Source organism: Zonotrichia albicollis, chromosome 6 (genome assembly GCF_047830755.1).
Source record: "Zonotrichia albicollis isolate bZonAlb1 chromosome 6, bZonAlb1.hap1, whole genome shotgun sequence".
Lineage (NCBI taxonomy): Eukaryota > Metazoa > Chordata > Aves > Passeriformes > Passerellidae > Zonotrichia > Zonotrichia albicollis.
Window position 1 is genome coordinate 58,191,117 of NC_133824.1, and position 25,366 is coordinate 58,216,482.

A 25,366-nucleotide genomic window follows, 5' to 3' on the forward strand; every position below is an offset into this window, starting at 1 on the left:
GCTGTTTTCATGGTACCTAGAAAAATCCTCTGAAGTGACCATGAAGAACAGTCACATTGTACACTGACTTTTCACATCACTCTCCAGTCTTTTTCCCTCTCTATTTTATTACACTCCCTTTGCCTTACCACTAGAATGCAAGATAAAAGCAGAAAAATCTCACAAGACAAGATCTGCTCCAGAATCACAAATACAACATCTAAGGCACAGATTCCTACTTGCATTGCTGTGATCAGCTGGGAGGAGGGAGGGAAGATGCTAAAAACCTAAATTGTAGACACATCTGATTTCTGTACAACTGGGAGACAATTTGGACCACAAATGCAAAGTTTAGAGTCTGCTTCTTTCAAGTGTTGTACATCTCTAACCTGCATGCAGCAGCATGTGCTGTCAGCAGAGGTTAAGGATGTTGAATTTTTTCAGTGATCAGATTTAACATGTTGGGGGAAAAGGGAAGAGTGGAAAGCATTTCCTTGTTCATTCTGTCACTCATATTCCTTAAACACTCACTGCATTTCTAATAAAATGATTCAAGGAAGCCAGTTTTTAACCAACTTCTCAGGAGTTCACACAATGAGCAGTAACCAGATTACACAACTGTGGGAAAGCCACAGTGTGCCAGTAAGGCACCACATCCTGATTGTTTGTCCTTCTGAATATGCCCAGAGCCCTTCTGTTAACTATTAACACACGTGGAACTTCCAACCCTGTGTTTATCCATACCAGCAATTTTCTGTATGGGAAAATAAACTGCCCACACTATGAACAAAGCTGGTTCTACACAACAATTTCTGGAAGATTTGTCTCAAAACCCTTGAGGTTCTGGTGAAAGTGTGGATTTACCCTCTTGAATGCCTTTGCCTGGTTCCAAGCTATGCCACAGGCCAGGGAAAACCTGCTCCTCTCCCATTGTGCTCATGCCTGGGAATTATGGGTTGTTCAAGAGGAAAGTGCAAGTCCCATAAAACACAAGAGATCATCTTAGAATCCTGTGTATACATGAGAGTTTATACAGCACATAAAGAAAGTGCTTTAATATTTTACTCAGCCTGGATTATCCACGGTTAAAAAAAATCCCCAAACAAACAACAACCCAAAATAAAACACTCACGCAGCTCTCCCAGTGATGCACAAAGTGCATTTGAGACTGCAAGAATAAGTCACAACAGGGTATTGTGCTTTTAAAGTGAGAGGTTCTGTTGTAAAAGAGGTGGCCTACAATGCAGGTAACACAGAAATCGCCTAATTAGGGAGGCAAAAGGACCCAACTGCTTTTTCAGTGCCCTGCAGAGCCTGGGTCCCCCCAATGCCTTGCTGATCTCTCCAGCACTTCCCACTGGCCTTTCCCTCCCTGTTCCCAGCCAAGATGGGTTCATGGAGCTTGGTCCTTTCTGCAGGAGCCCTGCACTCCCCAGGCTGGCCACAAACCAGGGCCCACTGCACAACATTTAGAATACCAAACACTTTTCTGTGCCTCTGGAGTACTAAAATGATCAGCTCTTTGAAGAGGGTACAGCATTCTCAAACACTTTTGCACACAATTGAGACCTTTGCTCCATATGAAACCACCTCAAGTAACACATCCAATGACCTGGATCACCAAGATGGTGGGAGGGAAGGAGCATCTCTCCCAAGAGGAAAGGATGAGGGCTTTGGGATTGCTCAGCCTGAAAAGAGAACACTTTGGGATGACCTCATGGCGGCTTTCCAGTTCCTGAAGGGAGCTGACAAAAGAGATGGAGAGAGACCCTTTACAGCAGCCTGACAAGGGGAATGGCTCCAAACTGACAGAGGGCAGGGTTAGGTTAGACACTAAAAGAAATTCTTTCCAGAGGGTGGTGAGGTCCTGCACAGGCTGCCCAGAGCAGCTGTGGATGCCCCAACACTGTGCATGTTCAAGGCCAGGTTGGATGGGGCTCCAGTGGAAGTTTTCCCTCCCCATGGCAGGGGGATGGAATTGGATGGTCTCCAAGGACCCTCCCAACCCAAACATTTCCATGATTCCATGAGATCTGCAGCTTTGTAAGACTTCAGCACCAAAGGTTAAATTCATTTCTTGACAAGAAAAATTCCTGACATCTCTGCTTGTACAACACAAAAAATGTGTCCTTAACTTTTTCCTTGTTGCCCAGTGACAGCTGCAAACTTGAAAAAAATAATTACCAAGATTCAGTAAGTGTGGGCTGTAGGCTACACCAAGTGATCTGTCCAAAGGAGAAGATTCAAAACCAATGTCAGATTCTCACCTTCCTCTGCTCTCACAATCCTGCACAGTCAGTGGTGTTACCACTGGTACCTCTGCAACCATAAATTAATACTTTTTGGTTTAGCACAGAACCAGCAATCATAGATATAAGATTATTTTTAAGTTAATGCTTTACACTGCTACTACCTATGCTTGGCTTTTGCTGCATTTCTCAATTGAGTTTTATTCATTATCAGTTTCATTATCAGATTTCAGAGACCATAGGAAATGTTTATTTCTTTAACAACCACTGGTTTTCCAGAGACTTTATAAGTCATTACACAAACACTTCAGTGCTGGTTTTATAAACCTTATTAGTATTACAAAACAAGTTTTGGCTCAAATTTAAGTTGACACTACCCCTTCAGAAACAGAGACACAACTTGAAACTGTGCAGTTTCCTCCCTCAGCCTTTAAAAATTACCTTTATATTGTTTTTAGAATATTAGGATTTGTTTTAATAGCAATTCATATGCAATTACAGTTAAAACTACTTATTTTAGTCATGTTTTAAGGGTTATTTATAGCTATTCTTTCTGCAAGCCACCTGGTGAAGGTTTCCAGTAAAACTAAATGCTGAGTTAGAAAAAAAATTAAACAAACAACCACACATCAGCCACTGGTCTCTAGTCAGTTAGGAGTGTGTTTTAGAACAGGTTTTTAAAAAGTCAGAAACTCCAAATCCATATTCTGAGAAATTACATTCAAATTCATAGTGGAGTTTTTATTATTTTATCTACTATTCCTAATTGTGTGGACTGTAAAAGCATTTACCTTTAAAGTGAAAATAGATTGCTGGATGTAAAGATACAGGCTTGACTTTTTTTAAAAAAAGCTTTATGCTCACCTCTGCTTTTGCCTACAAAAGGAAAACCAGTAACAGGTTGCCAGGAATCCTGGCTTGAAGCAAGGCATCTATCTCTTCAGGAGTCCCTGAAACTCCTAAATTTCACTTAGATCCTCTGGCCATGTCAGTGCCTTCTGCCCTGGCTCAAGGAGGAACTCTACTTTTCCAGGAAAAATAGAAAAGCATCTGTATCATGAATAAGAACTGAGACTACAAAGCAGAATTTAACACTGCATTAGTGTGAGTTGCACTGACAGAAGAGAAAATATCATTTGGATATGTCAAGCAGCTTTAAACCACAGTGACACAGCTGAACATGGGTAAGTATACATACATACTTGTTTTTTCTGATTTCCCTCAAGGTTACACACAGGCTGTGTGCACACAGACTGTCCTCATGGGTGTTACCCCTGTGAATGTGTGTGTGTGCATGTCTTGAAATGTATTGAAATGATTGAATGTACTGAATGTATTGAAAAAACTGAGATGTGAACCTTGTTGAAGTAACACATTGAGTGAGTTTCTCTATGTCCACACATTATTGCATTTGAGATGCAGAATCAGTAAATTAATCAAGATTACCACAATTTCCAAAAGCAGTCTGAGTTTTCCTCTGTGTGTCTATACAAGCCTCATTCACTTCAAAAGGAACAACTTGTACAGGAGAAGTTGCAGTAAGAGAACATGACACACTCAAGACAGAAAACTTTTCATGCTATGATATTTTCTGGAAAATCTTTTAAGATTTTTTCTCTTGAGAAGCTGAGAACCCTCAAGAACAAAATGTAAATAATAGTTATCTGCTGCTGTGGAATGCAACAAGTAAATCTGTGATTGGTCTCATGTGGTTGTTTCTAATTAACGGCCAATCACAGTCAGCTGGCTCAGACTCTGTCCAAGCCACGAGCTTTTGTTATCATTCTTGCTTTTCTATTCTTAGCCAGCCTTCTGATGAAATCCTTTCTTCTATTCTTTTAGTATAGTTTTAATGCAATATATATCATAAAATAATAAATCAGCCTTCTGAAACATGGAGTCAGATCCTCATCTCTTCCCTCTTCCTCAGACCCCTGTGAACACTGTTACAGTAGTTTTTGCAGAGAAAGGAACCACCAATCATTAAAACGCTCTGACTGAAAAGAGCTGAGCAATGCTTGGGTAACTCATGAGGTTCCTGTCCCCTGCTCTCCACCATCTCCACTGCACAGGTGGCTGAGCCAAGAAGCACCTCCTGATGACCTTTTTGCTTCCACACACCTCGGCCACTCCTCAGAACTGCTTAAAAGCCAACAGAAGTAGAGCTGAGCTACAAATCCCAGCAGCAGCCTTCATCCAGCTCCTAGCTTACTAAAACCAGAGTGGTTTGCAGCACTGAAATAAATAACAGGTGAGAGAATGGAAACACAAAACACACAGAACAGGGAAAGGGGGACAGATCTGTTAATTCCATACAGTGATAGAGATGGATGTCAATGCTACTGAGCTTTCAAAGCCTCTGCTTTTGTTACTCACCAGATCATCCAGGAGTGCCTGTTTATTCTTCCTTTTGATCATCTGCTGGAGCTGCTCCTCCTTCTGCATGAAGAGGCGCCTCTGCTCGCTCTCCTGCCGCTCCACCTCCAGGGCCTCCTCCAGCTCCTCCTGCTCCCGCGTCTGAGGGGGAGATCAGAAATCAGCTCCAGCACCCCCACTGCCCCCAGGGACCCCAGCCAGGCCACGCAAGGGGAAAGCAGCTAAATTCTACCCTTTAAAGCAGAATTTTAAGGTGATTATGGATGATTATTCTACCTCCTCACTGCCCAGTGTAAAGTTAAGATTTTTAACTTGCTGCTTTTGTTGGAGTCAGATCTGACTCCTTCAATGTTTTAGAAGTTTTCCCTCCACTTTCACTCTAAAGTGAGCCCCCCTCAGCTCCCACACATCCTATAACTCAATGATGCAAGTAGGATAAGCAAAAACATAATCCCACAATACTGTTCCTGATCATCCCTGATCATCAGCTGCATCTTTGCAAAGCACCATGCTTATCAGTTGTGTAGAAGAAAAATGAGAAATTACAAATATGTGAATATTAATAGGGAAGCCTGTATCTTTAAGCATTTAAGCATTAACTGTGAAAATGTCACATTTTTAGAAAATAAGGAATTTTTCCTATAACCTGGATTGCAGACATGTGACATGAGATGTAAAGAAAGATTACTAGTACAAAATGACAAGTTTTTGTTACAGATCTATTTCTTGGCAAGGATCTTGTTAATGTGCAAACTATTAGGTAATCTGTATTTGAAAATCACACTGAAAGAATAAAAAACAGAAGAGGGCTTAGAGACAGGAAAATAAGAGGATTAAACAATTTTATAAAGAAGGTGGATCAAAAGAATGTCAGTTTGGTTGCTAGAAGGTACAAGGAAACACATACAGGAAACATTTTCTAAATCTTCTCCATCGAACATACTAAAGCAAAGGGAGATGTGGTAAAAAATGGCAAGATAATTAAAATTTTATAAACTTAAATGGATGATTTACTGATGAAAGGAGTTTCAGCACAACATCACAGGGGAAGACACTGATCTCTTCTCTGTAGTGCTCAGTGACAAGACCTAAGAGAATGGCCTGAACTTGTGTCAGAGGAGGTTTAGGTTGGATATCAGGAAAAGGTTCCTCACCCAGAGGGTGTTTGGGCACTGAACAGGCTCCCAGGGCAGTGGGCACAGCACCAAGCCTGGCAGAGCTCAAGGAGGGTTTGGACAATGCCCTCAGGCACAGGGTGGGGATGGTGCTGGGCAGGGCCAGGAGCTGGACCCAATAATCCTTGTGGGTCCCTTCCAACTCAGCTCTTCTAGGATTCTGTGATCATTATCAAGGCCAAGACAATAGTAAAGTTTGCTCTAATCATAAAGTCATATCACAAGGCACAGCTACCTAATAAAGCCAGAATCTGCCAAAAAAAAAAAATCCCCTCACCAGACAGATTGAGCCAGTGGGTCCCAGTTACTCCTGGGAGATGTCACCACCTGCCCCCAAGCCAACAGAAGCTGCTTCCATTTTTTAACTGGTGCAGTGACACTGATAAAAAGCTGGTCACCAACCAGCAACCACCTGGAATTGGGCTCTCTTTGCATTTAATGAAAGGAAAAAAAATCAAACAAGAAAATCCCCAAATTTCTAACTGAGGTTATGTCTGAGAATTAAGGGATTTAGTTAGTTTGGTCAACAGGACAGAAGAGCTCAGGGTCTTTGAGACATTCCAAGGCTCTTCCACATTTATCTCTAAAGACTGCCTGGAATTCACACTGAAACAGAAGAAAACTTGTAGGGAAGTGCTGACAGACCTAGTCTGAAGAAACAGCCCAGAAAAATTATGGTCTGAAATAAGTAAACTGATAAACAAACCTAAAGCAGAGCAGACTACAGGAAAATGGAAGAATTACCACATGTCAGATCAAATTCTTTAAACAGTAAAAGAGAAGAGTTCAGTAGGCAGTAAGGGTTGTGTCCAGACTAAAGATAACCTAAACACAGTCCTAATATGTGAAGGAAAAGATGATGACAGTGAAGCCTGGAATAAACTCAAGCCTACCAGTGAAGAAGTAAATAGAAAGTAAAATCATGTGTTGCCACATTCAGGAAAGGATAATCAGGGAAACAGGCACATTCACATCACAGAATCCAGACACAACTATTTCAAGACTGCACAAAGCAGCAAGTGAAATTAAACATCTAGTGATAAAGTAGGAAGCAAGAAGTTACCCTATTACTGAAGAAGTGCAAATATTTAAGGGAGAAACACTGGAAAAGCTGCACTCAGGGTGAAAGGTTTTATAAATAAAAAGTGTAAATAAATATCTATATACTTAAAAAAAAACAATTTGTAACTACAAGAACACCAAATCTTCACTTTTTCTTTTTCTAAACTACAAGAGAAGAACAGTCTCAGGATCAATGTATTTCCAGCAGAAATGGGGAAAGAGAGTTGCTCTATGAGAGGCATTAAGATCTCTGCATTCAATTCTGGCCCCTTGTGCCTGCCAAACAGAAATCACACTGGAGCAGGCAAAGGGTAACAAAAACAACAAGAGGGACAGAAAACATCTACATCCCTCAGAAGCAATCTATTACAGTGGACAGAAAAAATTAAGTCAAGAATAGGGGGACAATGACTGGCCATAAGGAGTTTAAGCAAGAAAGGAGGACACCTTTTACCACACATGGAGTAAAGACATTCCAAAACTTGCTAAGAGGAGCTGGAGAGGAAAAACAACCCTTCAGCTTTTAGGAGAGGGGGAAATTTATGGACAAGATCATGCAGGTTTTGTAATAACCACTGTGTAAAGTCTATTATGTTTCAATCGTTGAAAAAGAAATGATGAATGTTTCAAATGTTAAAAAAGAAAAACAATAAAAGAGAAATGTTTCCAGCTCTTCAGTGAGTCTGGATTCACACAGGCCTGCCCAGCCTGCAGCAAACAGAAGTGCTTGAGGGGGCACAGGGCATTACAGAGGTGCCTGAGAGCATCAGCCAGCCCCTGTCCTTGCAGGGAAGGTGGGCTGAGGCAGAGCTGCTCCCACTGTGACCCCAGAGGCTGCAGCTCCACTGTAAAATAAGACACAGCCAAAGCTCTGGCAGGTCTCCTCAAGCTCTGAAGCAGAGGATATTGCACAGTGTCAGAGACAGGATAACAGATCAGAGATGGACCCCTAGGGAAATTTCCTTGCCTTTAAAAGGAAGAGGTTCAAACAAACATTTTTCAGATTCCAATCTCCTCCTGTGAAATCCTAGAGCTAAAGAAATCACCCAGAGTTTTGCCACAGACTTCAGGGGAGTGAGGATTTCACCCCTACTGATTTGAAAGCAAGTCCTTAGTGCAACTGGATTACAAACACAAACCTTTGTTATGTCACACTCTGGGCAGACATTTTCCTTCAAGAACTGATAACAATGTGTATTTTTATGCTGAAAAAATATTTAACAGATTAAACTTTTCTTACAGGAATAAATGCATGCAAGTTTATTTTTAAAGAACAAAATGAAACGTGAGCTATAATTTAATGAATGAATCTTCAAAGAACTCTGTGTTTTGCATAGAGATTATATATACAATATCCCTGATGTTACTGTTATCAGCTCTTGAACAAAAGTTTTAATGTTTGTTTCAACATCTTTCATTTCAAATTTTGTACAAACCAGGCCTGTGTTTTGCCTCAATTTTACAACTCTCTCCTGGGAGCTTCATAATGTCTGAGTCTGGATTTCTTTTTTCCTTCAGATGAGAAAGGAACGATTGTCCTGGTGTAGGAATGAACTTCATCTCTCCTGGCCATTGTCCAACGACACTGCCAGCACACATGCCTGCTGATGTATTACACAGCCTCTGCTGCTGCCCCTGTCCTCCAGCCCTCCCCAAAATAAAGCACAACTACATTTCAACCTCAATATTTAAATACAAAGAACCCTGTAAGTGCTTTCAGCTTTGATTTGTTTTAAGAAAGTACTCCACAAATCCTTTAATTCTTTAACAAATGAATAAAAATTGTAGGGGAGAGAAGTTAACTAACCAGTTTTAACTTATTCTTCTGAATGACTTCTTTGTTATCCTTTTGATACAGCTCCATTTTCTTTTTGGTGTTCTCCAAGTCCACATTGTTGGTCAAGTTAAATACTGCATAAATATTATAAAGACAGAAAGCAAAAGTATTAGGTCAGCATGCATGACTATGACAAAGAAACACTATTCTTATTCTCTGTATCCCTTCTAGCCAAATATAAACATTGCAGTAACAGAACTTATTTAAACATGCCATATAAAGACAGAGAATCTGCTAAGTCACTGCACTCCAACAAAAGCCAGCAGAGTTTCTGTAGGTTTCCACATCTGTAGGAGATTAAAATTTGAATCTTGCATCCCATTTTGTGACACTGTAATGATACACATGAATAATCATCATAGTATTCATAAAACACTGACCTTTCCAAGTAGCAGTTATAGCTAAGAATATGGTGGTTCCTATAAAATTAAATTAGATCAAACACAGCCCTATGAAGACAAGGTTGGAAATTAAGTAAATTTATTTCCTAGGGAATATTTAATACACAAGGACTACAGTGACTGAATTCTCAGGTACACAAAAAAAAATTTACATTGCCTGATAACTCAAAAGGCACCAAAGTATAATTACCTTTATTATGAGAAATCTGCAGATGCTTGCAGATTAATAGGTCAGCTGACTTTCTTTTGATGTCTCTCAGTGGTGACAGACTATATCTCATGTAATTATGAGCAAGCAGGGTCGGCCACCAAGCTCCATAGTTTAGCACAACATTCCCAATTTTCTACACATTGTATCTCAAGAAATTGAACAGTTTCTATAATCAACAGCTTGAAAGATGTAGATGGTTTGGATGATTTGTAATTTGATACAATGCCTGAGCCCTTCACCTCTAGGTCACTGGTTCACTTGTGGGTCAAGTGAATTTCAACTGAACCCGTTATCACTGGGAAGTCTCTTGGTGATCCCCATCCTGAGTGGATGCTGGGCTCATGCCCATGGCCTCAGAGCTGCTGAGCAGAGCCAGCACAGAGCACTCCAAGCCTCCAAGAGCTCTGCTCTGCAAGAGCAGCAGAGAAATTTGTGCTGCCATTGATGAATCCCCCACAAGAAACAACCACGCAGTGACCACGCTGTGTCACACCCCGAAGGGAAGGAGGTTCTTGTGCAAACACCAGCCTGGCACTTGGGAGCTTTGGGGCCAGTTCTCTCTTCCCAGGTTTTTAGGCAACCAGGGCCAAGCTAAGTCTGGGCACAGGCACCACTGCCAAGTCATGTGTACCAGTGAGGCTGCTGGAGGGAACAGGAGGAAGCAGCATGAAGTGTGTTGTTACTCAGCAGGGTAACACACACCTCAGTTTGGAGAACATCCTTTCCCTTCTTCCATCCTCTCCACAGGTAACAATAAAGGGGAATAAAGAACCAATGAGGCTGCTAGAGGGAACAGAATGAAGCCTGCTGTTACTTGTCAGGTTAACACACATCTCAGTTTGGAGAACATCCTTTCCCTTCTTCCACAGGTAATATGGCAGAAAAGAGCCCTTAGGAGGGTTCTAGGCAAACCAAACCAAAAGCAGTTCAGGCTGGCAAACCAGGTGAGAACAGTGAAAGAAACATCAAGAAATCAATGCCAGGAGCAAATGGAGATGAGAAGAAACAGGAAGGTCCTAAATGGTGGAGCTGTGGATGCAGCTCAGTTCTACAAGCCCAGCTCTGGCTGCCAAGGGAGGCATTCCTGCTCCCCAAGCACAGGCCTCACTCTTTCCCCTGCCCTGATTCCAGAATTCCCTCAGATACTCTGCAGTGGCAACAGAAATCCCCCAGTCACCTGAACTGGCTCAACAGAGGGGCTGAGAGCCAGAGAGGGTACCAGGGAAGTAATAAAAGGGGACAGATGGGAACAGGAATACTCTCTTACCCAGGAGTACCAAACCACCACACCATCTTACTCTTATTAAAAATACTCAATTTCCCCAAAATGCAACAAAGAAGGGTTCAGTGAGATACAGTTCAATAACCTCCTAACCTTAAAAATAAAAATTAAAAGGCTGTATTTATTTTTCTTGTTTTCTGAATAATAAGTAGTATCAAGAGGAATGACATTTCAATCCAGCCTGGTTCCTGAATCAGCTGAACTCTTCCAGCCCCACTCCAGCATCCTCAGATCAGAGGGAAGATCTAAGATGGCTGAGTTTGTGCTTTAAAAACTTCAAAATCAACACCTGGGCTGAATTTTCAAACTCTGCTACTGGATCTCTGTACTGGAGGTCTCCCACTGGCAAGAACCAGAAAAAGGGGAATAAAAGTTCCCTTGTCCTGCACACCACCTGCTGCATCTCCATGCTATAGCTTCAGGAAGCACTTCTCCCTCAGGTCTTCATCTCACCCCAGCTGGGACCTCTGGGCACTGCCATAACCCAAACAGGACATTCAAAGTTCAGCTCCTTCGTTTTTGGAAGCAAGCTACCCATCCCAAATGTTTGGGGTTTTTTCCTCTCCAAAAGGAATAACATTTTCCTATTTCATATTGTGACAAACACTTCTTGGTTGTAGCAACCTCTTCTTAGCAAAACATTATTTCAGTCTACATCTTTAGTATTTTAATGGTGATCTGACATCCAAATTTCCAGCCTACAGTTGCCCACTGACAAGAAGTTTTAATATTTGAGTATTAGGGCAGAGAAGAAGTATCAGTGAAAATGCAGGCACACAATGAGCCCAGGGCTCTGCAGCTCAGCAGCTGCATGGCAATGTCAGCACTTCCTACAATCTCACTCCACACAGCAGCTCTCTGAACTCTGCAGTGATGACACAAGAAAGAAGCAGCCCATGAGCCATGCTGGGCTAGCAGGATGCCCAGGTGCCACCTTCAGGTGCATGAGGAGATGCCAAATTGCCTTCAGGCTCCTGAACATCATTTCTCTAAAAATAAATCCAGCCATAAGCTGATGATCCCTGTTTTGCAGTTATTGCTGCTTGAAACCTTCAGGGTTTGTTTTTTGGCTTCTTCCTCAGTTATCTTTAACAGGTTCAACTGATCACCATTTGGTCTGTAAAACAAGAAGCTTAAGATTTAAAACTCATACTGGGGAAAAGCAGGAATGTTTTAAACACTTGCAGATGCCTACCTTTAATGAGAACTGCTTACAAAAATGGCTGTATTTTGGTATTTCACAGGAAGTAATATATCTATCTAAAAAAATCTATTTCTGCATCCACGTTTGGGAAATTTTCACCCTAAAAGCCCACTGTTCTACTCATGGGGGAAGTGTTTATCCTGTTTATCCCTTATCCCCCCTTGTCTTCCTGCTGTGGCTGGAACCAAGGCACAGCCAGAGCCCTCCCAGCAGTCAGATCTGCTCACACTGACTCTGCTCTGTCCATCTTGCCTTGCTTTCACTCAAGGATATTGTAGGACACCAGCAATCAGAAATTCAAACTTCCAGCCCCTCAAAGGCCAGAGGAAATTTGTCCCAGAGAACACTGATCTATATGAGGAACACTGTCCTGGTCCTCAGCATCTCCTCAACACTGACCTGTCCACATTTCAGGAGTGGAAACATTGAAGACATTTTGTTGTAAGAGTGGAAACAGAGTAAAAGAGTGCAAAAAAGTATAAAAAAAAATAAAACTATGGAAACTGTAACAGTGCAACCTGGATCTGCCCACATCAATTTCAGCATCAACAGCTGCCCTTTAGTACATGAAAACAGCATCTTTTCTACAATAAACACCTACCAGCAAAACAAGCTGCTCTTTGACACTGCATGGTTACCAGTGGCCAGCCAGCAGCCAAAACATCTTTCAACATATTTTCTAATAAATTTTTCATGAGCTTCAAACGTCTTTTCATCAATATTTATAGAATACAAATTCTTGCCATTGTATCTTCACAATACAGCTGACAAGTCTGCTTTGCAAGGGGCACTAGGGCACAAAAAATAATTAAGATATTATTTCCCTCTCTTGTCCCTTGTCTCCTCCACAAGTCACTTGGCATTTAAAAGCCAACAACTATAAAACCAAAGAACACAATTGCTATCACTCAACATACAAACTTTAACATAGCAAGAACTATGCAGCACTTTTTTTATTTGGCCTGCTTTGAGTTTTGCCAGAAATTTATTTTAAATGCATTTCTTAACTTTAATTAAAGAAAAAAAATAGAAGTAGAAAAACTAGAAAGAGTTAAAAATCCCAACTCATATGCTACACCTACCCTGAAAAAATATTGGTGTAGATCTGAATATGAGTGGCAAAGCAGATGGCTGGTTTGAAAAGGTTTCAAAGAGAAGACAGACTTATTTTTGTCCATGTTGAAATATAGCATAAGCCGATATAAGAGGCCTGAAGCCCTTCAGGGAAAAGAAACAGAAGCTGTTTTGTATGCAACAATTATTTATCTACTTATCCATCTCACATTGGTTGGTTTATAAAATGACTTGCCTTGAGACATCTGTTAAGTATAACAGGAAGACTATTGTGTTTTTTGTGAAGCATTTCATTCTATTTAGGTGAAACTCCCAAGTTCTGAAATTCAGCCTCTACAGGGACTTTCTCTGTTTTTCAAAAGAACAGCATTCATTATACAGTTCTATAACAAATGGAAAAATATTTTCCTAGTTATAAAAAAGAAAATAAGACAAAAATTTTAATTAAATGGCATAATAATTGAATGAATGAATATCACTGCCGTGCAGGACTAAGTTCCTCAAAATCTCCCTGGTTTAGACTAACTACTAGCATTAGTTCATTATAAACAATATTCCTCTCATCTACTACAAACAACTCCTAAATTATCATCTTCCTAAAAACCCCAAATTGGGAATGGCAGAATGCTACAGAGGGAGACACAACCTCATCCTCAGTCTGCCTGGGATGTCCCAGGCTTCTGTGGCAACTTCCCTTGGTGCTTTTGAGCCTGATCCCTGCACTTTTAAAAGGAGTAGGAGTGCAGTGAGGGAGAGAAAAGATGGAAAAGAATTTAACAGGTCCCTTCCAACCAACATTTCTGGGATTATAACAAAATAATTATCAGAAACAAAAGAAAACCCCCAGTTAATACAGAAAAGTCTAGTTAGGTATCAATGATTATTTCTGCTTATCCTCAGTGGTCTTTTATAGAGTCAATAACTTTTCCAGAAGTGAATGACTGAAATCACTCAGACCCACCACTCTAAGAAAGACCATTTTGGCAGGACCAGTGTGATGATGTGAACTGAAAGAGCTCTTTGATAAAGCTGCCCAATTTCCAGTTGTGTTATTGCCCGTGTCAGGACCAGCAACACCATCCTCGAGAACACACACACACAGAGGGAGAAAAAACCAAACCACAAAACAATAAACAGCACAAGCCACAAGTGATCAGAGATAGCAAAACCCTTCCTACCCAAGGATCACTTGTCAGATAAGTGTTCTGAGAGTATTGCATAAAGTCCTGGAGGATCAGGGAGATACAGGAACACACAAATAAGAGCAGCCTCCTCGGAGCTGAATGCTTTTTCAAAAGCAGCAATTACCCAGAACAATGGTGCTGCGGTAACGCCTGGGGGCCTCGCTCAGGTACCTGGAGAAGGTGCCAGGCACACGCTGGGAGCCGGGTCCTGCTCCAAGAGCTCTCACACAGGGCTTGCAAAAATGGCCAGAGATACTCTGGGGAAGGAGAAATACTTGGGGGAAGAAGAAAACTTTGTAGAAAGAGCAAGCAAAACTCACATTGTGTCCAGAGAGTGCAACTTGTAGCAACACTGAAAGGTTTAGCCAGGTCCCTGTTACCACATGGGCACAGTCCTGACTCACTCAGATACATGTTGCCCACACCTTTCCCAAAGGCAGGTTTTAACTCTTTCACTGTATTTTTATTCCTAGTGCTAATGACAACAAACTGTGCTCACAATGCCCTCAAATTGTCCAACTGATTTTTCTTCTGAGGAAAACTTACTTTAAAATGTGGTTTTTATTTAAAGCCTTGTTTAACACGTTTTAGCCCAAAGCATTATTCAGTGGCTACACTCTAAACCACTTCAAAAACCTGGATTTTATAATAGAAACCTTAAAAGGTGACTACCCTAATGTTTGTTTGACCTTCCCACACACACACACTGCTGCTGCACCATCCAACTCCTCTATTTCAACAGAAAAAGTCTGTAGGTATAAAACAGCTGATATGAAGGGGGAAAATGTGTTTGCAGTGAGGTCAGCAATTGCTATGTCTCATCCCATTGCTAGTTTTGGAGCTGACCTACCTGGAATATTTGGAAAACCTATCAGAATCAGGGTCACATGAAATCCACCTACACAGGATGTTTACATTTTGTCTGTGCTAAGCAACTGCTTCATTAAAGCCCCTACAACAACTCCAGAAACAAAACCTTCCAGCAAAGAGGGGAAAAAAGGTGAAGCTGCACTTTGACTCTCTCACAGAAAAACTGAAACTTTGGGGCATGGGGAGAGGGGAAACCTTCCCAAGCACCAGCAGCTACTGCAAGTCTGCTGAATGCTGGCTCCACAAGGCAAAGCTGCCCTGCACATCCTTTCTTTTCCATCTTGTAGCCCAGTTTTCCACATGAACAAGCCAGCAGGAAATTCAGAGACACACCAAAATGAAATAACTCCTCTCAGCAGCAAAGTGTGAAATTATCATACAGAGTCAATGAGTTTTAACACACTGTTCAGTCAGGCACACCATTCACAACATGCACTGGAAAATGTCACATCAGACAAGTGCCAGGTGAGGAATTGTGCCCAGGACCACGGCAGGGATGGGCCTGGGGACAAATGTGCAATGGGCTTTGTCACCAGGGAGTGCAAACAGGGCTTGAACTGCTGCCTAAAGTGGTGTTGTTGAATCCAACCTGTCCTCTGGGGTCTGTCTGGAGTTGGGATATCATCAATGAACTCAGGGACAGTGAAAATTAAAGATTCTTCTGACTGCACCCCTTCCTTCCTCTCACCACCCTGGCAGCCACATCAATGAACTAGGATGCAGCTGGACTCCCAATTCCTTTCAGTATTTTAGGTGTTCCTCTCAGGTAACAAACTCCAATTCCTAAAAACTCTATCAAGCTTCTTCACTTTGCATTTGCAGGGCCAAAACAATTATTGGCCAAATATCTTTTTTTTCATAAAATTGTTTTGCTGGTTACCAAGACCAGCCAGGTTTCTGCTGCTTCTAAAACCAAGTTCCCAGTACAAGATTTGGAACCATTTGCAATGTAACCACCTAATCCCAAGAGCTGTAAAACCTTCACATCCTGCACAAATTCATGAGGTTCACACAATTTCAGGCAAAACTTCAACTCCCTTGCTAGAGATGTTGAAAAGTCCTGCAACAGCAGTTAAGTGGGAAATTATATTTAATGCTACATGAAAAAAAGCAGGTTTGCTTCCCATGAGCACACAGATTCTTCCAGGATCCTTCGGCCATTCTTTCTATTCACTCCCTCCTTCCCCCACACCATTCCAAAAAATATACAAACAGAGCTACACCCACATCATCTCCTCCAGATATCTGGACCATGTGAGTGTGACTGGTGTTTCCCAGCCACACCATTTGGCTTCCCAGCCTCAGCCTCCTGGTGCCAACAAAAACATGATCCATTGCTCACAGCAGTAAGTGTTTGGATACATTTCTACAAAACGCCACAGTGCAAAAAGCAGCAAGGGCTCCTTTGACAAAAATGAAGGAAAATTGTCATCTCCATGGTTTCCCTCAAATCACATTCACTGCCCCTCCTGCAGGCTCTAAGTCACCTCTTCTTCCTCCAGGTCAAAAAAAAGAAAAGTCTCAGAAGCTCATAAAAACCAAGAACAAACCATTTAGGAGTCACTCCTTTGAACACATCCTTGTTTTTCTAAGCAAAACCCATCACTCTACCATAAATCACAAGTCACCCTTACTAAGAAGAAAATAAACTCTGTTGATAACATTGTCCCTTCCCCAAAGGGCAAAGTTCTGCTGCAGCTAATCCAAAGAGAAAGAAATCCACGTCTGTTCCTAAACCTTCTCCTTCTGCACAGCAACATGAAATGCTACCACAGTGGTATGTAAGGTCAGCAGCTTCAACTACTGTACTTGCAGAAGCAAAAATGATGAAAGACACCATATGGCTTCTGTCATGGTAGATAAAGCTAATGGAGGGATATAATGAAAATTTCAATTTCTCCTCTCTTTGTTTAATCTTTGCCAGTGCAGCATTGACAGTCTCCTGCAAGCCTCTCTTTTCCAGCTTTGTTTCCTCATTGGATTGTGTTTTCTCTCTGGCAAATAAAATGTTTTACTTAACAATGTCTTACAGTTCAACAAATATGATTAAATCCAGAAAAAAAGTAATTAGATAAAAATCTGATACTGTGATAAATCATATTACAGAAACTGAACTTAGACATTCTCATAGGCAGCTGAGTCAGAAGATAAAAGCCTATGGTCTCACAAGCACAGCACATCAAAAATTCAAGCATTAAGACTTACCAATTTCTTCTATTTCTTCCAAGAAATCATTATATTCCTCTAGAGTGGGAAAGTCTTCCTCTCTTTTATTGTATCTTTGAAAGAAAAGAAAAGTATTTATAAAACATAGAAAGAAGCAATTTCCATCAACAAAGCTTTTGCTGCAAGCTGATTAAGCATTGATCTACTTTTATCTGCTGTGTGCTTTGTGACTCCCAAACTGACCAAAATCTTTACTGGGAGACAGAAGTGCCTGCTCCAAAGGAAAGGAGGAGCCTGGAAGAAATCTCTGCTATCTTTGCCTATTGTTTGCCAATTCCTTTTCCAGGGTTACAGGTAAACATGAGCACAGAGGCCAAGACAGAGTAACTCCCAGCCAGCCTCCTAACAAAGGCAGAGACAACAGCAACACCCACAGAGGGAAAAAAAAAAAAAAAAAAAAAAAAAAAGCTTTTCTAGAACAATCAGAAAAGGGATTTTGGCTTTGTGCCAACAACAGAAAGCATATGTCAGCAGCAAACTGAAAATTCTACAATTATCTCATTTCATATCAATAGACCATTCCAGCACTCACATTCACCTCTTCAGAGCTGGAGAAAGTAAAAAGATGAAGGGACAACTGGCTTAGAACATGGACAGCTTTTGAAAGTTAAGACAGGCAGACTTTCTTCCCAAGAAAATATAAAAATTAAATTCTGTCTGATCTGTGGAGTGTGACACCCAGGAATATAAAAATCCCAAGAATTGAGGCCATATTCCAATTTGGGGGCATTTTTTCTGCCTCCTAAAAACTAATCTGGCAAACCCCAGTGGGCCAAGAATTTTTCAGCATTTTCTCTTCTAACTAAACTTTATTCCATGTTTAATTGACTTATTACAGATTGACTTCTGTTAGCTTCAATAGACTTTAAAATCCAACATCAAAATTATTACTGCTTCCCATGCTTGGTATTCAGTGGCACAGTTTCATCAACATGTGATTCATTTACTATTGTCCCAAGTTTTAGATAAAGGCTGACAAGCTTATAATTTACCTGTAAGTTCACTTAGGCACACAGAGCTCTCTCTGGTTGTTACATTTATCAGATTTTCTTCTATTAAAACACCAACTGGCTTCTTTATAAAATGCTGCTTACTGGCCACAAGGAGTGTGATGCAATCTCAGACCTCATTTATCTCAATTTCAAGAGCTTTCAAATCTGCATGACAGACTGGTAACACCAGGCTTGCAAGGAACCACTTCCACTAACAATTGCTGTGTGCAGCAAAAAACAATGTGAACTCTCTTTTGCCCATTTGGATTTTGAAGGGAACTGGCCTTCAACTCTCAGAACAGGTCCCCAGGGAACAAAACAATCAAGGTCCTGTTTCTTGCTCTGCTGCCATGTTCACCCCCTCAATATCTAATCATCTCCATTTTGGAGCCAAGTCTTTGCCAAAGAAGGCCACATAGAAACACTCAACATTTTCTAATGCTAAGCAGGAATCCCTCAAGGCTAAATTGAGAATTCAGCTCTCAACTGTTGCACAAAATCAGATTCTCTGAAATCTCTCCATGACAAATGGAGTCAACTTTTATGGTTTGCCACTTAAAAAAAAATAAAAATCTCCTCTGAACAACTGAACAAGTCAAATTTTAAAAATGTTGATGCATGAAATACATCCACTTTCTGTTATTTTAAATGGTGGCACTCACATTTTCAGCACTTTTTTCCGGATTTCCACTTCCTTGTCGACAGCAGGGTCCTCGAAGAGCTGCACCCTGAAGTTGCTCTTCCTCAGGGGGGTGTCACACTCGTGGCAGTTCCCAGCCCCTCTCACAAACAGCAGCTCCACACAGCTCTCACACCTGTGGGACACAGGAAGGGGTGCAAGGGCACAGAGTGTTAAACAGAACAAACACAGGAGTGCGCCCCCTTTTGCTGTTTGCACAGCACATCTGCCCTGGTTTCACTCTTCCTGCAGCACCCACAGGGGCAGGGGCCGGGGCTCTCCACCCTCCTGAGCAGAACAGGCTCAGCAGCACAAACACAGATTCTGATTCTCCCTGCCCCAACATCCCCAGCTCTTTGCTGGGACCAAGCACCAAATGATGGGCTCTGGATCAAGGGGAAGCTGTTACTGACACAGCAAACCCATCTCACATGGACCAGACTGCAAGATCCTGATTTACTCTAAGCATGACCTCACTGCACAAAAACCCTGTTTGTTTTCTGGATGCTGCAGTGCAAGGAGAACTCAATCCAAGCATGGACACAGATCTTGCCTGCAGACTTCCAAGCATCTGCCAGTCCTATCACAGAGGAACTGCTACAAACCTGAGTTAAAATCCAGCCCAGCAAAGCCAAAAGAATAAAAAACATTTCAGTCAGCTTTATGCAGCTCTCCTGTGCCTTCTGGTAATACTTTTAAATTGCATGTAAAATAAACTTTACACAGAGGCTGCACAAAAATAAAACAAAATACCTTTCTGGTTTTATTTCTTTTGACCTAATAAAGACTTCAGATTTTAACAAGATACTTGCTGACCAGTCAGTTGGCATTTATTAAAGGAAGAACAGATAACAAGAAAGCTGATTTTAAGAAAAAAGTACTTGGGTAGTAATAATGTGCAAATTTCTAGCAGAGGACAGCACCTGCTGCAGTCATTTCCTACTGCTGGGGAGGCAAAGGGGAGCCTATTTATAGCTTTGTTAGATTGAAGCCAAAACAGTTGTACATTAAGGGCTAAGCCATGTTTTACCTTCACAAACCCAGCACAAAAAAGCTAAACAAGAGAAACAACATTGACATGGCTGAGAAAGATCTTAAAACTTTCATACTGCTGACCTATCCCCAACTAAACTGGTTCCAGTCCTTACAGAGGCAGAGGTGAGGAGAGCCAACCAGTTCTGCCCAGCTTCTGTTTTCAAGATTAGAAAGTGCAAAACAAACACAATTGTATCTCACAATTTAAAAGAAAAATAAAAGGCAATTTTTTTGTTGTTGCTAACACAGATAACTACAGCTTCAGCCTGCATTTTGTACAGCAGCTGCAAATGTTAAAGAGCAAACCTTGAATTAAGTTGGGCATTTTCCTGCCCCAGAATTCCTTTAGTTAGAAAACAAAGTGTATTTATAAATACAAATTATCTGGGTAGGGAACAATTAAACTTCATTAGCACACTAAGCCTGAAATTTAGAAGCTGCTGGGACATGAACTCAATAAAATAATGAGAAATTAATATCATGTTAATATGATGAAAGCAATTTATATCCCCACAACAGGAGGAGCAAGAGTAAATGCAAAAGAGCAGGCAAGGCAGGGAAAGGGATTTCTCCTGCCTCCCCCAGCCTGTCTGTGCACGCAGGAGCCCAGCACAAGGACAGCTTCACTGTCTGTGTTCTGGCAGAGCTGTTTGTGCCTCTCAACACAGCAGCCAAAGCACAGAGAAGTCCCTGCCTCCTTTTCCCTAAGTTATAGAACAGGGAGTAAAGAGACAGAGCTCAGCAGGTGGATCCAAGTGCAGGTGTTTGCATTGTTTTTTATCACAGTATTGCCTAAGGAACAACAGAACAGGGGCTCCATGTGCAGGATATTATTCACAGACAGCAGCACCTGAAACTGCTTCACTCCCCCCTTCCCTAAATCAAAGACACTTCAAGTTTGCACAGGACTTGACTATGGAAAAAATCCCTGCTTGGAAAAGCACTTCACACAAGTGCTTCCATGCCTTCCCCAGCTGAAAGCACTGTTCCTAAGGCTGCAGAATAGCTTTCCATACATGAAAAGATGAGTCAACACCTCACTATGGGGATCCCACATCAGGTGATTGCATTCTCACTCACTCGTGCACATCCACCCTGATATTTATTTGGAGATAATTCCCTCTGAATTCAAAGGGGGCTGCATGGGACAAGTCAAGGGCAGAGCTGGACTCAGACCATGTCCTGCCTCCTCTCCCATCTCCAGACAGAAATAATTCACACAGATCCCAAGCTTCCCTCCAAACAAATCTGTCATCCTTGTTCCCACAAACAGCAGCCACTCCGCCACCAATGGCAATGTTGGGTCACACATTTCCATCTGATTCTTGAGGAATGAAAAAAAGCCACTTGCCCAACCCTGCTCCAAGGAATTCCTTTTGGTTTCACTGCAGACCACTAATGTCAGAGCATGTGTCATCACCACAAAGGCACATTGTTATAAAGGTGGATTTAATGAATTCTTTCACAGCTTCAAATAAAGATTTCAAAATGTGACTTAAAAAAATTATCTTGCACTATAAAAATTAAAAATACTTTTCTTTTTCACTTGGATTATTTAGTTAGCTAATTATAAAAGATATGTAGCAATTTCTGTGACTTCAGCAAAGTCACCCAACTCATTTAATAGCACGGAGGGACACCCCCAACACCACTGGTATTAGAGAGCTTCTCATGGCACACAAACCACATCATTTCAGGAGATCCTTTTCTTTCCAAGTCCAACTCTACCCCACAGGCCTTACTGTAAGGACAGCTGACTGTGGAAGCAGGACACCATTCTGTACATCTTTCACTGGCAAACACATTACATGTGGCTTTCTCCAAATAAGCAAAGCACCAAAGCACTTCCTTAATTCACCTTCACATCAGGGCCAAAACAAATGGCCCTGTGCTTTCCTAAATAAGGAGCCTTAAAAAGGCAATTTTGCATTTGCATATGTATTATATATGCAGATGTGCTACATATATAAACTAAAGAAGACAAATATTTGTATTTTTAAAAACCACATCCATACATTTGTTCAATACTGAGTTTGTGTGAAGACAACAGCTTCACGTGAGAGCTAAACAAACGGTGTGATGTTGCTGCTTCTCCTGCAATCTGTACTTCACACACTCACCAAATCATTTCCTTTTGGATTGGAGTTTGTATCTTGAGAACATGTGACCAGGATGAAGACATGAACAGAAAATGCCCAAGGATTTACCCATGGACATAGAACAGGGACAACTATCAGTAATGCCAAGCAGGAACAATGAAGTTTCCTGATCTTTGACACTAATAAACATTAGAATGCTCATTTTCATTTCATGGACAGTGGTTTTATCTGTTGTTCTTCTCCTTAATCCCCACGAAATATTAAACAAAAGGCCCAGTCTCTGAGCAGTCTATCACACCACATTTTTGGGGGAAGCAGACAACAAAGCATCTACATGGTTTGGCACCATCAAAGCACAAACAGCACTACAGGCCCCCATGTCCAAGGACTTGAGGATCACTAAAAATGCTTTTGGTACATTGCAGAACACAAGCAGAGGTTCCTCCCCAGAAAGCTGTTAAGATATTTATCAACTAAATTACACTGACAGGGAACTGAGTGCTTGTTTTGGACAGAGTGTCTTCAGAGGGTCCAGGACTGGTGCCCAGTGCTGCATTCCTGACACATGCACACCCTCACTGCATGCAGGGATGATGGCAGACAAGGAATCTGGAATGCTGGAGGATGGAAATGGCTCACAGCATCAGCACAGCTTGATGGTGCTGCTCACTTTTTTAGCCTGGCTGGCAAAGCAGCAAACAAAACAGATTAAAGAACAGCTATTTCCACAAGCAGGAACACAAGATATTCTCTCAAACTTTTAGATTCTGCTGAGCATTACAAAAATTTGCAGAACTTTAGATATGCAGCCATTAATCATTTCAGAAAAAAAAACTTTATGGCTTTTGCTGTTGACTAGGAGTATTACAGAATGAGTTGCTACCCTTCTTTACAAAGCCTATTTTTAGTATATAGACTCATTAAACAGTATCAGAATTTCTAAGCCTCTCTTCAGCTTTTATAACCAAGATGTTTCTGTAATTTCAAGTAACAAAACAATCCTCTCTACTATGGAAGAAATAGTTTAGATTAAAAAATAATAATACAGTCTTCAATACATAGCCAAGACTTGAACCACAAACAACAGGAGTGGAGAGAATCAGCAAAAATGATGATTTCATTTGTTCCTCAATTTCAGTGTCAGAGGGAAATTTACTTATAGAAGTGGAACGACTTGATTTATGGGGAGGGAATATTAAAAAACAGAAAACACACACATGAGAAAGCTTACAGAATGACATCTAGTTTTTTAAATCAAAGATGCTTCTAGAAACATTCCTGGGCTTCTTGCTTAGCTTGGATTAGACAATTTGATATTCTCAAGCAGAGATTCTTGAACTGAGACAAGAACAGCCCAATCTGGGAAGAGCAGCTGTCAAACCTGTTTATTTCACAACCCTCAGTACATTTAACAAGTCACAGTGGTTTCTGCTGAGCAGCCAAGAGCTCATCAATGACTTGCAGCTGGACACTGCAGCTCCATTTTCTGGGCTGATGGACCCACAGACACGGGTTCTTCCTGGAGTCTGCAGCAGCCAGGACTCTGAGATCCAAAAGAACCCAGATAAAACCATTTTTTGCCATGTTGCAGGATAGGGAGCAAAAGCAGAAAAAAGAAAAGTTCGACTTCAGTGACACCAATCACCTCTGAGAGCCTCAGAATAAAGGAGCTTAAAAGATCAGTAGGGAGTCAGGGATAAAAATCAGGCTTTGCCTCTTCACACCTCAGCTTCAGGAATCCATAAATCCTTACTCAAGTACTCCCTGCTGCCTGTGTTTTTTGGGCCATCTCTTCCCTGACTGCCAAATCCAAGAGGGAGTTGGGAGAAGGAAGAATCTTGTCCAGATTCTGTAAAGTTCTATCAGAGGGAATTTTGCTGTCCTTACCTTGAGAGGAGACAACTTCAGAATAATCTCAAAACCTTATTTGGCCAAAAAACCCCACACAATGGGCCTTGTCTTCAACTAGTAAACAAACAGGTCACACAGGAACCCCTGTGACATGCAGAGCCTACAGCTCATCATGGCAATAGGACACAGCTTCCAGGCAGGAACCACAACTCCATCAGATTCAGATGAAAAGTGCTCAGTTCAGATGAGAATTCTGGGTTTTAAACACTGCTGATAAGCTATCTGCAGCCATCTGCAGCTCCCTTCTCCTCAGCCCAGTCACAGTGTGACACAAAATCTCAGAGATTGCTTTGCTAACATTTCATTTTTTTTCAAATCAGGACTCCAGAGAGCTGATCTGAACTCCCTCCTTTAAGCAACAAAGCAAAGAGAGACTCTGGTGCTCTGCCTATATCTGTGTTATGTCAATTCTCAGCATCATCTGCCAAGCTCCTGAGAACACAATTCTCCTTCTAGACTGTTTATATCTTTTGGGAAAAGGATGCACGCACACCACTTCTGTTTCATTTTGGTTTTGTCAGACAAGTTCTGCTCCACATTGCAGAAAAGAGGAGGTTAAATGAGCCCAGACATCTCAAAAATTTAGGAGACATCCAGGCACAGTTAACCTTCATTTTCCAAACTCCCATGTACATACTCTGCCATACAGACCAGTTCCTCTCAGCTGCACCAGAAATAAAGCAGACCAGGTAGTGGCTGAACAACAGCCCTGACTGACTCGGATTTCTAAAGGAAAAAAGACATACTGAGTCAATTAATAATAAATATTTCCACCACCCATCGTGTTTCAACATCTCTACTACAAAACCATTTCAAGGGGCTTGGACCTGACAAGAGAATTTGCAGCAAGCTAAAACTTAAATCACTTTTATCCAGTACAGATGAGCCGTTCTTTTTTTCCCTAGGGAAAAAAAAAAAAAAAACTTAGAGAAGCTTTTATGTTATTAACTCTAGATAGTATAGAAAAAATATTTCTATGAGTAATTAAATAAAAGTGTTTTTTCCTGACATAGTGCTGCCTAGTCAGTTAAGGACACAATCACAAGGACGTGTCTTACAGCACCATTGTGCCACTTTGGCCAAACAACAGGCCAATTCCTGACACTCCAAGAGCAGCTGTGTGGCATTGAGAAATAAGTGCTTTCACAATGACTAGGCACACCAAAACCGACCCAGAATTTACTCAGTGTACCAGAACAACTACTCCAAATCCATTATGGTCTACTGGGCAAACACATGCACTAAAATAATAATTCAACTGCGTCAATAACCTTTGCTATTGTGCTTTATTCTCCTTCAGTGAGAACTTTGCAAGTTTTCAGAGTTCTCAGCAAACATCAAATTAAAATGTTTATCAGGATCAACAGCTGCCCACAGCACACCTGAAGTCACAATTACGAAATCTCCCAAGTCTGTCCAAATTGCCAAGACTGCACCTTTTGAGACACAATCCAGCTCCACGTCACCCATTGTCTCACAGGACAAACATATTTGTCACTAACAAGTGTGAGATCTCCCCC

At 41.3% G+C, this 25,366-nt stretch overlaps 1 protein-coding gene across 1 annotated transcript in view; it reads right to left on the bottom strand.

The window, feature by feature from the left end:
- The window catches only part of MNAT1 (MNAT1 component of CDK activating kinase), a 119,994-nt gene that overhangs the window by 66,544 nt on the left and 28,084 nt on the right, over nucleotides 1-25,366 (bottom strand). The window contains exons 2-5 of the mRNA XM_074543957.1: nucleotides 18,785-18,937; nucleotides 17,110-17,183; nucleotides 8,649-8,752; nucleotides 4,605-4,745 (exon numbers count right to left, since the gene is read on the bottom strand). Coding sequence (XP_074400058.1) covers nucleotides 4,605-4,745; nucleotides 8,649-8,752; nucleotides 17,110-17,183; nucleotides 18,785-18,937 — 472 coding nt within the window. The remainder of the gene's footprint in view (nucleotides 1-4,604; nucleotides 4,746-8,648; nucleotides 8,753-17,109; nucleotides 17,184-18,784; nucleotides 18,938-25,366) is intronic.